General features: G+C 45.8%; 1 protein-coding gene across 2 annotated transcripts; it reads left to right on the top strand.

Moving 5' to 3' along the window:
- The first annotated feature begins 537 nt into the window (after nt 1–537).
- Nucleotides 538–15,247, top strand: LOC142268028 (uncharacterized). Of its 2 annotated transcripts, none has more exons than XM_075332349.1 (6): nt 538–804; nt 934–1,113; nt 1,195–1,318; nt 1,402–1,499; nt 1,697–1,787; nt 12,583–15,247. In XM_075332349.1, exons 1-6 carry the CDS (start codon nt 727–729, stop codon nt 13,497–13,499), a joined length of 1,488 nt encoding a protein of 495 aa, XP_075188464.1. In that variant the 5' UTR covers nt 538–726; the 3' UTR covers nt 13,500–15,247. The 2 variants fall into 2 exon arrangements, with proteins under 2 accessions (XP_075188464.1, XP_075188463.1); XM_075332348.1 differs by having other exon boundaries at nt 12,580–15,247.
- Nucleotides 15,248–17,856: the final 2,609 nt, after the last annotated feature.

Genomic DNA, 17,856 nt, shown 5'->3' with positions numbered 1-17,856 from the left:
GTAACTTTACATGTAGCAGAGCTTGAATCGTTGTGGGACCTCGTGTGGATCATATTGGAGATGCATGGGTGTTTTGGGGATTAATAAAGTGGTAAAAGAGGGTATCTGCTACATACATGTGCACCCACAGCTTCACTAAATACACGTCATGCACAAACGGCTCCGTTACATACACTGCTCTGTGACGTAGACATCGTACACACATAGCACTGCTCCATACACATCGTACACATGCGACTCTGCTCCATATACGTCATACACACATTTTCAGTGACTTGTGATCAAGACCGATCAGGTCCAAACGTCTTTATTTGAAAGTCGCTCAACAAATCTTCTCCTCACCTGAACTTATCAATAAAGAATTTAATTAGACAAAGATTGAAATAACAGTGTGAAGGGGTCACATACATACGCAACAGGGGTCACATACATACGCAACAGTGGCTTACTATAACTGTCCACTGACACCGCGCCTCAGACATCCAGTGTGTGCACGCCAATATAGGACTACACTGAGGAGCTGATCATGTGACCCCTGACTCCTCCCCTCCATGTGACATCATCACAGGTCCTGGAAGCACAAAGCAGCCATATATCTAGTGTGCGGCTCTGCAGGTGGAGGTGTGTGGAGATTCCCCATTACTGGGCTCAGGCTCCATACACATTAGATGCTGGGGGAGAACAATCGCTCTATAGAAGAGAATTCTCCTGATTGCCCCGTGAAGGATGGATATGGACAGGGACAAGATGGCGGAGAGGATATTACACATCACCCTAGAGATCCTCTTCCGGCTTACTGGAGAGGTGAGAGATTCTGATGACGTCACATTACATCATTCTTATCTATGGGAATAACAGATGGACAGAACTGGAGAGGTGAGGACTCTGGAAATGTCTGGAGTGAGATTTATTACTGTGTCTCTCCATAACCAGGATTACACAGTAGTGAAGAAGACCTCTAGTGAGCGCTGTCAGGCCCCTGTGTCTGAGGGATGGGGAAGACCCCTGAGCCCAATCACGGGGCCTCCACCTCACCCCCCGATACATGAGGACATCAATGACCAGAAGATCCTAGAACTCACCTACAAGATGATTGAGCTGCTGACTGGAGAGGTGACACTGCTGGGAATGCTGGGACATTATACAGTAATGCTATGAAGGGATCGGGGGTGACGGTATCATTGTATGTGTCAGGTTCCTATAAGGTGTCAGGACGTCACCGTCTATTTCTCCATGGAGGAGTGGGAGTATTTAGGAGGACACAAAGATCTGTACAAGGACGTCATGATGGAGGTTCCCCAGCCCCTCACATCACCAGGTAATAGACAGGACTAAATACACACGGCCTATAATTATCTGTATGTAAGGGATGAATTCAGTCCCTGTATGTGTCTCCACCAGCTCTATCCAGTAAGAGGACAACACCAGAGAGATGTCCCCGTCCTCTTCTCCCACAGGACTGTAAACAAGAAGACCCCGATGTTCCTCAGGATCATCAGGTAGATGGAGAAAAGGGGCCATGAAATCTCCCTATGATGTGTAGACGGCTGTGAAGGTCTTGTGCTCAGTCTTGTTTTATCCTCCAGTATTATATGTGTTATACTTGTGTAATGAGAGCGGTGGAGATGGCAGGATTAGAGCTGATCATAGATGGGACTTCTCCATCTGTCTGTGACTTTTACAATATTTGTTTCAGGGGGAAGATCTGCCCCATATTAATACTACAGAGACATATGTGAGGGGTGATGAGCAGAGTAAAGAGGAGATTCCTACAGATAACCGCCCAGGTGAGTAGTGACCACTAAATGCAGAGAAGTCACAGATTCTTCTCAGTCCCTGGCTGTGGCTGATTTATTGGTGGTGTAGTTCGGCCATATCACAACCAAGTGATCCCCATTCTACCACTAAACCAATGCATTGAATCTGCCCCCATTACTTTGGGCATTGGAGGTCCTTCTGTTGGAATTAGACGATTCGCCCAGATCTGTAAACTAAAAATCTAAACGACAGTGTACGTAGAATGTGCGGACAAGTTAGAAAATCACTTGTAGAATGATATTATGATGGCCTGTAGGAGATATCGGAGGATGATGATGCTGTTTCCTTCCTAGAATCCTGGCATCATATAAGATGAATCTACCTTCTCTGTATTTTGTTCTGCTGAATGTGATAATTTGGTCCCTACAACACCAGGTCCAGTCTTTTTGATCAAACTTTGCTTTTATAATGGCCAACATTAAATGTCCAGTGAGATCCAAGGGTGAATTTCTCTACAATAGTTTGCTTTTGTTTTGACTTTTTAATTTTCTTTAAAACCGACTAACTTCAACAGAATTGCAATAAACTGCAAAAAAAGACCATTCCCCGTCTGCCGTGATCTATCCCTCAGCTGTGCGTGGCTGATGGCTCTAATCTACAGATAAGAGCCACCGAGCTGCATCCTCTAATCACCCAGAGATGTGTCACCGCTCGTTACTAATTATTTTACTGATGAAGACTGATGAGTTTGATTCGTTTGAGTCATTTCAGTGGATTTTTTGTTGTCTATACTCACACTTATTCACTACAGTTGTTAGCGCCCAAAATACTCTGATTTAACCTCTTACCACACCCAGTTTTTCTGTTCCTAACGAGGTAATAACTTTGGAGGCTTCTTCTGATCCAATGATTCTGAGATATTTTTTCTGTGACACATTGTACTTTATGTTTCTGTGAATTTTAGGTTGTAATTTTCAAACTTTAAAGTTTTATTTTCTTAAAACAGAAACCACACAAGATAGATAATAAATAACATTTACCTTATTTCTTCTTTAGGGCGGCAGCATTTTTCAAACACTCCCTTTAATTTTTCCAACATCCTTTTATTTTTTTTAAATGCTAGAAGGCTTAAAAGTTTAGAATCAAGTGTTTATATATTCAATTAAATCTTTCCAGGATGTCCCTCATGACAGCATCATAGGAGGATTCTCCTCATATCCTCTATAGGGACAGGAAACACACGAGAGGTTAAAAGCCCCTGCCACCCTCACCCTCTCAGTATTTTTCCTGTCCTTATAACAGGAGAAACGCAGGAGGTACGGTAGTGCAGCAGCGTGAGGCACCTACCTGGAGACGGACTCTGGAGGATCGGGGGGTTCACCTCTCTCCTTCCTCCTATCAAGTGGCCCGAGGCCTACACCTCTTCCAGGGAAGTCCTAACCCTGCCCCAGTAGAGTGGGACAATGCTCCTGGCGCCAGCTGCTTCCTTCGCATGAGGGCTGTTGGTGTCCTGCCATGATGGCTGCGACTGTGCTTCCGGTCATGTGCAGTGCGTGCCTTTCACTCCAGAACGCACTTCGGGTGCTGTCATGATGGACTCCTGGAAATTCAATTACCAGTAGGTAAAAACAAAAAAAGTGAGCCGGAGTATGAGATGGGATACATGGAGCTTGTGAGCTCATGTTCACACTGGCCATAAGACAAAGAGAAACCAAGGGAAAAATTGTGAAAATATACCCTGCTTACCTATTTTAGACACATGGTAAGGTTTTAATATTAGAGAGTGTAGGTACTGTACCAACTGGGTACACCTTGTCGTTGGTGAGATGGCTTCATGCTTTTTTTTTTTTTTTTTTATCAAAAACAGTGTTTACTAAGTACCCTATGTTTATATGCACTATGCTTTTATTTAGTTACAGCAGGGTATATTTTCACAATTTTTCCCTTGGTTTCTCTTTTTAATTACCAGTAGGTGTAATTCCTGTTTTCTTCGGCGCTCTATTGGGAGACCCAGACGATTGGGTGTATAGCACTGCCTCCGGAGGCCACACAAAGCAACTACACTAAAAAGTGTAAGGCCCCTCCCCTTCTGGCTATACACCCCCAGTGGGATCACTGGCTCACCAGTTTTCTGCTTTGTGCGAAGGAGGTCAGACATCCACGCATAGCTCCACTGTTTGTAGTCAGCAGTAGCTGCTGGCTCTATCGGATGGAAGAAAAGAGGGCCCATATGGGGCCCCCAGCATGCTCCCTTCTCACCCGTGGTGGTGCTTGTAAGGTTGAGGTACCTATTGCTGGTACAGAGGCTGGAGCCCACATGCTGTTTTCCTTCCACATCCCCTGGGGGCTCTGTGGAAGTGGGATCTTGCCGGCCCCCAAGCCCTGGGGCCGGGCTCCATCCACAGACCCAGAGAACCTGCTGGATTTGGAGCGGGAGTGCCGTTCAGGGACAAGGCCCTGCAACTTTCAGGTACTCTGTGTCCCCGGCAGGCACGGACACTCTCAAGGCTTGCTGAGAGTTATAGTGCGCCGGGGACAGTAGCGCTGTACGCTGGGGTTAGGTCACTGCAGCTTTGCTGAGTGACGTTATATGTTGGGAACTACTGCGCCGACCGCTCCTGGAGCGGCGGCGCAGCTGCGACTTGTGGTGCGCCGGGGACTTGGCGCCGACCGCGCTTTTACGGCGGCGGCGCTTCTAACTTTAGCCCCCGGCTTCTGCGGCCTAGCGCCGCTTCGTTCCCGCCCCCACCCTGTCACTCAGGGTAGGGGAGAGACGCTGCTCAATTGGCAGCGCCGAGGGCTGGAGCTTTATTTACATGCTCCAGCCCTCTCACTAGGCACAGGGGGAAGCAGACTTCCCGCTCTTCGTCGGTGTACGCCCAGGGCCCGCCCCCCCTTCTCCACAAGGACGCCGGCAGCCATTACACATGCGATCTGGCTGGGGAGAGGCAGCAGGCTCTGGGAGACCCAGACTAGAGGGATTTCTGGCGACCACACACCGCTCCTAAGCGGGCGGTAAGCTGCACAGTAGTGCTGGCCCCACTAGTGCCTCAGTGATATATTAGTGTACTTCTTTCTTGGTACCATATATATATATATTTATATAGTGCACTGTAAGGTCGCTTCTTGGCTGGACACCCTGTACTGCTCTAAGGAGGCAGCAACATGTCATCCGCAAAACGCAAGGCTGCCAAGGCACGGGCTGTGTACACTGTTTGTACTGCATGTGGGGCTAATCTACCGGCAGGCTCCAATGATTTACATTGTGTGCAATGTTCAGTCCCAGTGGCACTTCGTCAGCCAGAGCCTATTGTGGTGGTAGCCCAGGCAGAGACGCCTGTGAACCCTGCCCCGGTGACGGGGACAGACTTTGCAGTGTTTGCTGATAAAATGTCTGAGACTATGTCAAAAATCCTGGAGACCTTGCAGACCAGGCCAGTTCCTCAGACCATGGACACTGCTGTGTCTATGCTCTCCGGTCCCCCTCAGTTGGAACTAATCCGTACTTCAAGGGGGTCTCAAGCATCACAAGCCGAAGTCTCTGACTCAGATGACAGTCCCAGGCAGCCTAAGCGAGCTCGCTGGGAAAGACCCTCGACGTCATCACACTGCTCAGGGTCTCAGCGAGAAGAGTCTCTCTGTGAGGAGACTGAGGACGGTGATCAGGATTCTAATCCTGAGGCCCCTCTCAATCTGGATGCCCCTGATGGTGACGCCATGGTTAATGACCTTATATCGGCGATTAATAGACTGTTGGATATTTCTCCACCAGCCCCTTCTGCAGAGGAGGCAGCTGCACAGCAGGAGAAGTTCCATTTCCTGTATCCCAAGCGTAAATTAAGTGCTTTTTTGGACCACTCTGACTTCAGAGAATCAATCCAGAAGCACGACGCTCATCCAGACAAGCGTTTCTCTAAACGTTCTAAGGATACCCGTTATCCTTTTCCCTCTGAAGTGGCCAAACGCTGGACCCAGTGTCCAAAGGTGGATCCCCCAATTTCCAAGCTTGCGGCTAGATCCATAGTCGCAGTAGAGGATGGCGCTTCACTTAAAGATGCCAACGACAGACAGATGGACCTTTGGTTAAAATCTGTCTATGAAGCTATCGCCGCGTCGTTTGCTCCAGCATTCGCGGCCGTGTGGGCACTACAAGCTATTTCAGCTGGTTTAGCACAGGTGGATGCTATCATGCATCCAGCAGTGCCGCAGGTGGCGTCCCTAACTTCGCAAATGTCTGCGTTTGCGACCTATGCTATCAATGCTGTCCTAGAATCTACGAGCCGTACCTCTATGGCGGCCGCCAATTCTGTGGTTTTGCGCAGAGCCTTATGGTTAAAGGACTGGAAAGCAGATGCTGGTTCCAAAAAATGCTTAACCAGCTTGCCATTATCTAGAGACAGACTGTTTGGTGAGCCATTGGCTGAAATCATAAAACAGTCCAAGGGTAAGGACTCTTCCTTGCCACAGCCCAGAGCAAGTAAACCTCAACAGAAAAAGTGGCAGTCGAGGTTTCGGTCCTTTCGAGGCTCGGGCAAGGCCCAATTCTCCTCGTCCAAAACGACTCAGAAAGGACAAGGGAGCTCAGATTCCTGGCGGGCTCACTCACGCCCCAGGAAAGCAAATGGAGGAACCGCTTCCAAGGCGGCTACCTCATGACTTTCGGCCTCCTCCCTCCGCATCCTCGGTCGGTGGCGGCAGGCTCTCCCGCTTTTGCGACATTTGGCTGTCTCAGGTCAAAGACCGGTGGGTAACAGACATTTTGTCTCGCGGGTACAGAATCGAGTTCAGTTCCCGGCCTCCTCTCCGGTTCTTCAGAACCTCCCCACACCCCAACCGAGCAGATGCCCTGCTGCAGGCGGTGGACTCTCTAAGAGCAGAAGGAGTCGTGATCCCTGTCCCCCCTCAGGAACGGGGGCGAGGATTTTACTCCAATCTCTTTGTGGTTCCAAAAAAGGACGGCTCCTTCCGTCCTGTTCTGGACCTAAAACTGCTCAACAAGCATGTGAACGCCAGGCGGTTCCGGATGGAATCCCTCCGCTCAGTCATTGCCTCAATGTCCCAAGGAGATTTCCTAGCATCAATAGACATCAAAGATGCTTATCTCCACGTGCCGATTGCTACGGAGCACCAACGCTTTCTACGCTTCGTGATAGGAGACGACCATCTTCAGTTCGTGGCTCTGCCATTTGGTCTGGCGACAGCCCCTTGGGTATTCACCAAGATCATGGCAGCAGTGGTAGCAGTCTTGCACTCTCACGGACACTCTGTGATCCCTTACTTGGACGATCTACTGGTCAAGGCACCCTCTCAGGAGGCATGCCAACTCAGCCTGAATTTTGCACTGGAGACTCTCCAGGCGTTCGGGTGGATCATCAACTTCCCAAAGTCAAATCTGTCACCGACTCAATCACTAACGTATCTTGGCATGGAGTTTCATACTCTCTCAGCGATAGTGAATCTTCCGCTGGACAAGCAGCGGTCTCTACAGACGGGGGTGCAGGCTCTCCTTCAAAGTCAGTCGCACTCCTTAAGACGCCTCATGCACTTCCTCGGGAAGATGGTGGCGGCAATGGAGGCGGTTCCGTTTGCGCAGTTTCATCTGCGTCCACTTCAATGGGACATTCTCCGCCAATGGGACGGGAAGTCGACATCCCTGGACAGGAAAGTCTCCCTTTCCCAGACGGCCAAGGACTCTCTGCAGTGGTGGCTCCTTTCCACCTCATTATCACAGGGAAGATCCTTCCTACCACCGTCCTGGGCGGTGGTCACGACAGACGCGAGTCTGTCAGGGTGGGGAGCAGTGTTTCTCCACCACAGGGCTCAGGGTACGTGGACTCAGCAGGAGTCCAGCCTTCAGATCAATGTTCTGGAAATCAGAGCAGTGTTTCTTGCCCTACTAGCCTTCCAGCAGTGGCTAGAAGGGAAGCAGATCCGAATTCAATCGGACAACTCCACAGCGGTGGCATACATCAATCACCAAGGGGGGACTCGCAGTCGGCAAGCCTTCCAGGAAGTCCGGCGGATTCTGATGTGGGTGGAAGCCACGGCCTCCACCATATCCGCAGTTCACATCCCCGGCGTAGAAAACTGGGAAGCAGACTTCCTCAGTCGCCAGGGCATGGACGCAGGGGAATGGTCCCTTCACCCGGACGTGTTTCAGGAAATCTGTCGCCGATGGGGAAGGCCGGACGTCGACCTAATGGCGTCCCGGCACAACAACAAGGTCCCAACCTTCATGGCACGGTCTCGCGATCAAAGAGCTCTAGCAGCAGACGCCCTAGTGCAAGATTGGTCGCAGTTCCGGCTCCCTTATGTGTTTCCACCTCTGGCACTCTTGCCCAGAGTGCTACGCAAGATCAGATCCGACTGCAGCCGCGCCATACTCGTCGCTCCAGACTGGCCGAGGAGGGCGTGGTATCCGGATCTGTGGCATCTCACGGTCGGCCAACCGTGGGCACTACCAGACCGACCAGACTTACTGTCCCAAGGGCCGTTTTTCCATCGGAATTCTGCGGCCCTCAACCTGACTGCGTGGCCATTGAGTCCTGGATCCTAGCGTCTTCAGGCTTATCCCAAGGGGTCGTTGCCACCATGAGACAGGCTAGGAAGCCCACGTCTGCTAAGATCTACCACAGAACGTGGAGGATATTCTTATCCTGGTGCTCTGCTCAGGGAGTGTCTCCCTGGCCATTTGCATTACCTACCCTTCTTTCTTTCCTGCAATCTGGGTTAGAAAAAGGTTTGTCGCTCGGCTCCCTTAAAGGACAAGTCTCGGCGCTATCCGTCTTTTTTCAGAAGCGTCTAGCACGACTTTCTAAGGTGCGCACGTTCCTACAGGGGGTTTGCCATATCGTTCCCCCGTACAAGCGGCCGTTAGATCCATGGGATCTGAACAGGGTACTAGTTGCCCTCCAGAAGCCGCCCTTCGAGCCTCTGAAGGAGGTTTCACTTTCTAGACTATCACAGAAAGTGGCTTTTCTGGTAGCGATCACATCTCTTCGGAGAGTGTCTGAGCTAGCAGCACTATCATCCAAGGCTCCCTTCCTGGTCTTCCACCAGGACAAGGTTGTGCTGCGTCCTATTCAGGAGTTTCTCCCGAAGGTGGTATCCTCTTTTCATCTTAATCAGGATATCTCTTTGCCTTCGTTTTGTCCTCATGCAGTTCATCGGTATGAGAAGGATTTACATTTGTTAGATCTGGTGAGAGCACTCAGAATCTACATTTCCCGCACGGCGCCCTTGCGCCGTTCGGATGCACTCTTTGTCCTTGTCGCTGGTAAGCGCAAAGGGTCGCAGGCTTCTAAGGCCACCCTGGCTCGATGGATCAAAGAACCAATTCTTGAAGCCTACCGTTCTGCTGGGCTTCCGGTTCCATCAGGGCTGAAGGCCCATTCTACCAGAGCCGTGGGTGCATCCTGGGCATTACGACACCAGGCTACGGCTCAGCAGGTGTGCCAGGCAGCTACCTGGTCGAGTCTGCACACTTTCACCAAACATTATCAGGTGCATACCTATGCTTCGGCGGACGCCAGCCTAGGTAGAAGAGTCCTGCAGGCGGCAGTTGCCTCCCCGTAGGGGAGGGCTGTCTTGCAGCTCTAACATGAGGTATTTCTTTACCCACCCAGGGACAGCTTTTGGACGTCCCAATCGTCTGGGTCTCCCAATAGAGCGCCGAAGAAGAAGGGAATTTTGTTACTTACCGTAAATTCCTTTTCTTCTAGCTCTTATTGGGAGACCCAGCACCCGCCCTGTTGTCCTTCGGGATTTTTGGTTTGTTTGCGGGTACACATGTTGTTCATGTTGAACGGTTTTCAGTTCTCCGATGTTACTCGGAGTGAATTTGTTTAAACCAGTTATTGGCTTTCCTCCTTCTTGCTTTTGCACTAAAACTGGTGAGCCAGTGATCCCACTGGGGGTGTATAGCCAGAAGGGGAGGGGCCTTACACTTTTTAGTGTAGTTGCTTTGTGTGGCCTCCGGAGGCAGTGCTATACACCCAATCGTCTGGGTCTCCCAATAAGAGCTAGAAGAAAAGGAATTTACGGTAAGTAACAAAATTCCCTTCTTTGGATAACAATTCACTTTTAAAATTACTTTCAGGGGCCTAGATTTTAGAAAATTGTTCTCTTCATAGTATCAAATACCACATTCAGGAAGAATAGTCAGGTAGCCGGGTCAGAACCGGAAGGCAGAGAAAATAGAAAATCAAGAGTATTCAGTAAATAGGTCGAGAAGAGAACAGGAAACAGAGAATGTGAGCACAGAGGCCTGAACCAGAGGAGAACAAGGCTGTATCTGGCAGCTTCCAGCAATATACTTCCAGCTTTAGTAGGGTGTGGTGCTTTCCAATTGGCTGAAGCAGAGAGCTGATTACCTCAGCTGGACTGCACACACACCCATACTGCCAGACTGGACTGTACTACACATCCCAGCCACCCTAATCATAGTGGCTGGACAGAGCCTGCACCGCCTGTAGCTTCAGGTTATAACCTCTCCATCACCAACTCCATTGGCAGAATGAATAAGGCCGTGCCTGGTAACAGAAGCTGATGTCACTGGAGCAGATCCCAGAGGAGATGTGACACAACATTTGCAGAAGCCCTAATGTGACAGAACGGCAGAAAACCAGAGCAGAAGAAAGTGTCATAAAGTGACTCCATTTTGGAAATTATAGCCCTCAGTGAATCTCTCCATAGTTGTAGTGACTATTTTGACTGCACAGGCACTTTCCAGGAATTAGCGCGCAGTGGATGTTGGAGAATGAAAATTGCAAATACAGTATATCACAAAAGTTAGTACACCTCTCATAATTTTGTAAATAATTAATTATATATTTTCATGGGACATCACTGACGATCTGACACTTACATGCTATGTACAATAGTCAGTGTACAGCTTGTATAATGGTGTAAATTGCCATTACTGTCAAAACTGCTGGCAACAAATATGAGTACACCCTAAGTGAAATAGCCAAATTGTGCTCAAAATGACAAAATATGTGTGGTCACCATTAGTTTCTAGCACTGCCTTAATTCTCCTGGGCATGGAGTTCACTAGTACGTCACAGGAGCCGCTAGATCCTCTTCCATCCTCCATGACGACATCACAGAGCTGGTGGATGTTAGAGACCTTCTGCTCCTCCACCTTCCATTTGAGGAGGCCGCACAGATGCTCAATAGGGTTTAGTTCTGGAGATATGCTTGGCCAGTCCAGCACCTATACCCTCAGTTTGTTTAGCAATGCAGTGGTCGTCTTGGAGGTGTGTTTGGAGTCGTCATCATGTTGGAATACTCTGTTTTTCCATTGAAAGATGATGGAACTGAGTGGGGGCTTATTTTTGTGGGAGAGGTAAAAGTTTATTTTGGTATCATATTCACCTACATAACAACATTTTTAGTGGTGTTTTATTCCAGTATTTGGGAGGCAGAATGAACAAACTGTTGAACACCACACTCTACTGGTTCATGCCATGAGGTCTTCTATTAGACTGTGATAAGGATAATAAGCTGCACACTAACCACTATCAAAATATAAACATGAAAAATGGTAAAGCATTACTGCTATAGGGATACTATGAACAATGAAAAATACATTTAGCTATCTGAAAAAAATGAAATACATGAAAAATGGTATTGCAAAACTGCTATGAATATTTGAAAGTATTAGAGATGTTTAGCAAATGTAGTGATCAATGCAAATGAGCCCGAAAATCAACGATAAGGTAATCTCTAATTTTTTCGGGAACCTAACCTTAGTGGCTATAAAAGATCATGAATTAAGTCTGGTAATAGGGCAGGGTTCTCAGTCAGAAGAAACTGCATGCTATTCAGAAAAAAGACTGACTGGAACACCTATATGTGTGAATTAGGTGCTAGCCTAAAAATATATGACTATAATAAAGATAATAAGCTTCACACTAACTAATTTTAGGCTAGCACCTAGTTCACACATATAGATGTTCCAGTCAGTCTTTTTTCTGAGTAGTATGCAGTTTCTTCTGACTGAGAACCCAGAACCCCGCCCTATTACCAGACTCTATTCATGATCCTATATAGCCAGGAGCCTATCTGCCCATACTTGCAGATTTTAATAGCACATAGAGAGGCATTAAGGTTAGGTTCCCAAAAAATTAGAGATTACCTTGTCATTGGTTTCGGGCTCATTTTCATTGATCAATATATTTGCTAAACATCTCTATTACTTTCAAATATTCATATCAGTTTTGCAATACCATTTTTCATGTATTTCATTTTTCCAAATAGCTAAATGTATTTTTCATTGTTCATAGTATCCGTATAGCAGTAATGCTTTACCCTTTTTAATGTTTATATTTTGATAGTGGTTAGTGTGTAGCTTATTATCCTTATTATAGTCAGCTCCATGGTAAGCTTTATATGTTTGGTTCCACTGTGTATTTTTATGTTTATGATTAAGGACTTATCTACATTCCAACTGTCCGAAACGCGTCAAGCCATGATGTTTTCATGGAACCGATGATGTTTTTCTTGGATTTTTAATCGTTGAATAAAGTTTCTACACTTTTATATATTTTTCATTGGATTTATATTTTTCTCATCCTGGAATTGGTGCTGAGTCCCGTCCTTTCTCCTTGCTATTTTTAGGCTAGCACCAAATGCACACATATAGGTGTTCCAGTCAGTCTTTTTTCTGAATTCTATTAGACTGTGAGCTGTCATTGTCTTAGTGAATAATTCTATTTTACTACATAACTTGCTGTTTCTATGGACGTTTTTCAGTAGAAATGTTTAAAAATATTTTTTTCATAAAATATGCTTGAAATTAATAACAGGTTTTATTCTTAGCAGATGACTGTACCACGAGACCAGTGGGACAACTGACATCTTCAATTTATAAATCAGATGACCTTGAGATCACACAGGATTCAACTAAAGAGAATGCCATTATTCCAGATATCCCATCTATCTTTCACAGCAAAGATCTCTCATCTGATCCTATGAAACGGGTCCTCTCTTCTGAATCATTACAGACTACTAAAATAAATAAAAGTCACAAAAAAGGCATTAGAAAAGTAACTGCTCTTAAAGGAAAGATGCCAATTTCACGATTAAAAAATGGAAATAATTTTCCCCTCGAAACATCATTTGTTAAACATCAAAAAATTCACACAGAGGAGAAGAGATTTTCTTGTTCCAAATGTAAGAAATATTTTAATCACAAATCAAACCTTGTAAAACATCATAGAACTCACACAGGGGAGAAGCCATATTCATGTTCAGAATGTGGGAAATGTTTTATCAGGAAATGCAAACTTGTTATACATCAAAGAACTCATACAGGGGAGAAGTCATTTTCATGTTCAGAATGTGGGAAATGTTTTAATACCAAATCACATCTTATTAGACATCACAGAACTCACACAGGTGAGAAGCCTTTTTCATGTTCAGAATGTGGGAAAAGTTTTAACCAGAAAATAAGTCTTGTTTACCATGAGATAATTCATACTGGGGAGAAGTCATATTCATGTTCAGAATGTGGAAAATGTTTTAACCGGAAATCAAATCTTGTTACACATCAAAGAACTCATAAAGGGGAGAAGTCATTTTCATGTTCAGAATGTGGGAAATATTTTAACTCCAAATCAAATCTTAATAGACATCAGAGAACTCACACAGAGGTGAAGCCGTTTTCATGTGTAAAATGTGGGAAATGTTTTGCATGTAGATCAACTCTTCTTTATCACCAGAGCAGTCACAGAGAGTAGAAGCATTTTTCATGTTCAGAATATGGGAAATGTTTTCCTCAGAAATTGCAATTATATATTTTACTGACAGATTAGACAAAAATCACATAACATACAGTCGTAAAATGAGAAAAGTAAATTACTTTAGAACTTACCATATTTTTTGGACTATAAGACACACTTCTAACAAAAAAACAAAACAACTTTCTGATAAGTGAGTATGTCTTATAGTCTGGAGGCAGCTTCCTGTTATGGAGAACTATGAGACTGTGTCTTTCCCAATCACAGAGAGAACTGCTCTCTCCTACCTCACACTGATCAATGTGATCGGTGTAGAGCAGGAGAGGAAGCTGTCGGCACCTGCACAGAGGCTGTACATCCTGAGTGAGCAGCTGAAGAACCTTCCACCCCACGAGTTCCAGGACTTTTCAGGTCATCGGATCAATCACCCTGTAAGGGACTGTAAAATGGGGTGATGTGTGCACAGTGTCTTTGTATATAAATTTATATACAGTGAAGATCACAATTTCCTAAATGTTGCGTTCATTGTGTCGTCCTATGTGATTATATCCTAACATGAGTAAACTGGCAGGATTTTAAGCTTATTTCATAAATTGAATTTTTTCAAAAGCACATAATAAAAATGTAAATGAGATAAATGTAAAAGATCACTGATCAAAATTAGAGAACACTTTCAGATACTTGCAAGTTATTGGTGAATCTGGCACCTGGTGCTAATTTCCTTAATTATCTGACAAACCCTACGTAACTGGCAGCCTAACTTTACAGTTTGCACTGACTTTGCAAAAATGATATGCCGTTCCAAAGTGACTGAAACACGCCGGCAGCAGGTTATCCAGATGAAGGCCAAAGGGGTGACCCTAAAGCCCTAGCAAGAGAAGTTGCTTGTTCCAAGTCTGTGATTTCGAGAATATTGCATCTTTACAACATCACAAACTCTTTCAATTCCCCAAAGAAGACTGGTCGCCCTCGCAAGAGAGGACAGGATAATGTGGAGAATCTCAATCGGTAATTATTTCAGCACTGCAGCTGAAATTACTTGCCATTTCCGCCCTGAACAGGGTAAGGATCTGTCTCGTCATACAGTGTCACGATGTTTAAGAGAGTTTGGACTAAAAGCCCACTCTGTAGTGACCAAACCTCTCATTAGCAGAAAGAATCAAAATGCTGGACTCGCCTTTGGTCAGGAGCATGTTGTGTGGGCAGAGAAGAAGTGGTCCATAGATAGCGATGAAAGCAAATTTAATTTATTTGGGTCTGATGGGAAACATTATGTTCGTTAACGAACTGGGGAAAGACTAAACCCAAAGTGTGTTAAGAAGTCAGTGAATGGCGGTGGAGGACGTGTCATGGTTTGAGGAATGTTTTCTGCAGCAGGATTTGGACCTCTCATACAGCTACATGGAAGAGTGAATGCAAGTGTGTATCAGTTCCTTCCTTGCGTTCATCACTCAATCAGCCAGCAATTTTCATGCAGGACAATGCCCCCTGTCACATAACAAAATGGGTAAAGCAGTTCCTTGAAGCAAAACATTGAAACAATGAAATGGCCGCCCAGTGTCCTGATCTAAACCCAATAGAAAAGCTCTGGAACATCCTTGGTGACAAAGTTATTACATTGTTTCTGAAAAAAGCAATGATCAGACATTGTTCTCAAATTTTGATCTCCATTGTATTTAGCAGAACTGTATGTAAATGTGCTTATGTAGCAGAGCTGAGCGTGAATATACTTTCCATGCAGCAGTGTTGTGTGTAAATAAATTTAAACTTTTATTTTCTATATATAATGAAATATAAATTGCTTTTGTTTTTTAACCCCTTTACGCCCAAGGTTGTACAGGTACGTCTTTGGTCGCCTATGTCTGGTTATTGCGGGCTCTGGTGGTGAGCCCGAGGAAATCTCTGCACATGTCTGCTGATCTGATCAGCAGAGATGCGTGACTATCAGGCTCAGGTGTATCGGAGATCCACCTGCACCTGTTAACCCTTTAGATCGCGCTGTAAATCACTGGCAGCACGACTTAAATGGCCGCGGTGGGGATTGTGCCATTTCCCACTGCCATCGGCTCTCCAGTGACACGATCACTGTGCGCCAATGTGTTTCCATGGTAGCGTGGGGTCTGCTGATGACCCCTGACACTGCCATGGTGAACTTCCTGGGAGAGCCAACAGATCGCCAGCACTTACAGGAAAGCAGCATTTCTGAAATGCTTAATAAATCGGACTGTGCAGTGATAGGGGACTAGTAAAACAAATAAAAAATGTTAATAAAAAGTTTTAAAAAATAGGAAAAAATAAAAAAAACTTAAAAATTCAAATTACCCTCCTTTCGCCCCCCTGAAAATAAAACAGTTAAAAAAATAAAAAAAACGACACATATTTGGTATCAAGAGAAAAGAGAACAAGAGTTTTTTTATAGTGCAAAAATTGTACAAAAAAATTTATTATAAAAAAGGTGAACATCTATTTAGTCTAAAAACATATTAAAACACCAGGACCATGCCCCGAGATAGATAGACACCACTTAGGGATTCATGAAACTAATTCCATGTTAGGAGGGTACAGATGGCAAAATCATCATAATATCAGAATATAGTATCTCCATAGTGGAATATAACTACAGACAACATGAAGTCAGATCCCCTCAAAAAGTCTAAAGCATACCAAGATGTAATACGTGAATAGGGCATGCAAAAGTGGCGGTGGTAAAGCTGAATTCGGTAACAGGTCACAGGAAAGGGAACTTCAAAACGCCCAACGCACGTTTCGATACATCGGTTTTCAATCTTCATTGGGGAGAGGCGCCTCTAATCCCTAAGTGGTGTCTATCTATCTCAAGGCATGGTCCTGGTGTTTCAATATGTTTTTAGACTAAATAGATGTTCACCTTCTTTATAATAAAAATTTTTGCACAATTTTTGAACTATAAAAACTCTTGTTCTCTTTTCTCTTAATCCATGGTTTTGAGTTTGTGCTGTATGTGGGGATTTGGCAGAATCCATACCCACATCCAAATTTGAAGGAAAATATTCCAGCAACTTGAGTCCAAACAGGAAATTCTTTAAAACGTTGATTCTTTATTCACATATTAAAAAGTCCATGTTGGGGTGAAACAAACCCAAGACAGAGAGGACGCGTTTCAAACACTTGGTTCTTAGTCAATCTCTAAAGCATATAGTCACAGGACTTGTTTAAAAAGGAGGGAGTAAAGACCCAAACATGTGTTTAATCAAATGGAAAGAGCTTTTCACTAAAGCATTAACCCTATGAGGGGAACATTTTTTATATGCAGGTATTCACACACGGTGACATAGGAGTAAGTGTCAAAAAAAAAAAAATAGCAACATTAGTAAGCAAACAATATTTCATTTCTTTTGTTTAAGCCTGTGGTAATTCTGGTACCCATTAGAAAAATCCACTTAATTTCCCTCTGAAAAAGAATATCCTTTAAATTTCCTCCCCTCTTAGGAAGTTTTACTTTCTCAATAGCACAAACTTTTCACTTCACTTTTTTTCACTTCACTTCCTAGATGTAACATTACTCACATCATAGATATGTGTTAGGGCCAGGTGGACGGGCAGACCCAGGAGGTGGATCCACTGGGCCGAACTCCTTGATGATGGTAAGGGGTCCGGTAGCTGGAGCACTACAGGTAGCAGGACAGTCCGTGCACAAGAGTAGAATGGAGAAGTCCCTGGAACCACGGAGTCACTGATGGTAGTCCGGGTGACGGAGCTCAGGTTCGGAAGCCGAGATGTTGTCAGGCGGAGTCCGGAACCGATGGAGCGAGAGGACGGGTCACCGCAGGGATCAGAGATGGAACGGACTGTCAGGATGGCAGATAGGCAGCGTTCGGTAGGACCGGATGACGAGGCAGGATCGGCTCTAGAAGAGAGAGAGGTGAGTATCTCACAGAAACACAAGGAGACCTGACTCCTAGCTTGGGAAACACGAAGAACAGGCCCCGCCCACTTGGACACTAAACCCCTTTATACCCTGTACCTGTGTGCTTCATTTCCTGTCAGTGGACGCTGGCCCTTTAAGAAAGGGTCAATGACCGCGCGCGCGCCCTAATGCGCATGCGCGCGGCCCGGGTGCCAGAAGCCAGGGCAGGGAGCGGTGAGGAAGAAGCAGGAGAGCCGGGCTGGCGCTGTGTAGCCGACGGGCGCCGGGAGCGGGGACCGGGACGCCTGGGGACCGCGGGCAATGGAGGCTGCAGGCCGGGGAGAGGAGCAGAGAAGCCGGGGAGCGTGGCAGGTGAGCCGGGGAGCAGGACAGGGGACCCGGGGAGCGTGACAATATGTTCGGATATTCTTTTTCTTAGGGAGCATGAAGTGCTGCCAATATACTGCAGTT

Source organism: Anomaloglossus baeobatrachus, unplaced genomic scaffold (assembly GCF_048569485.1).
Source record: "Anomaloglossus baeobatrachus isolate aAnoBae1 unplaced genomic scaffold, aAnoBae1.hap1 Scaffold_2982, whole genome shotgun sequence".
Taxonomy (NCBI): Eukaryota; Metazoa; Chordata; class Amphibia; order Anura; family Aromobatidae; genus Anomaloglossus; species Anomaloglossus baeobatrachus.
The sequence above is the reverse complement of the archived record's forward strand: the minus strand, read 5'-3'. Positions and strand labels throughout refer to the sequence as shown.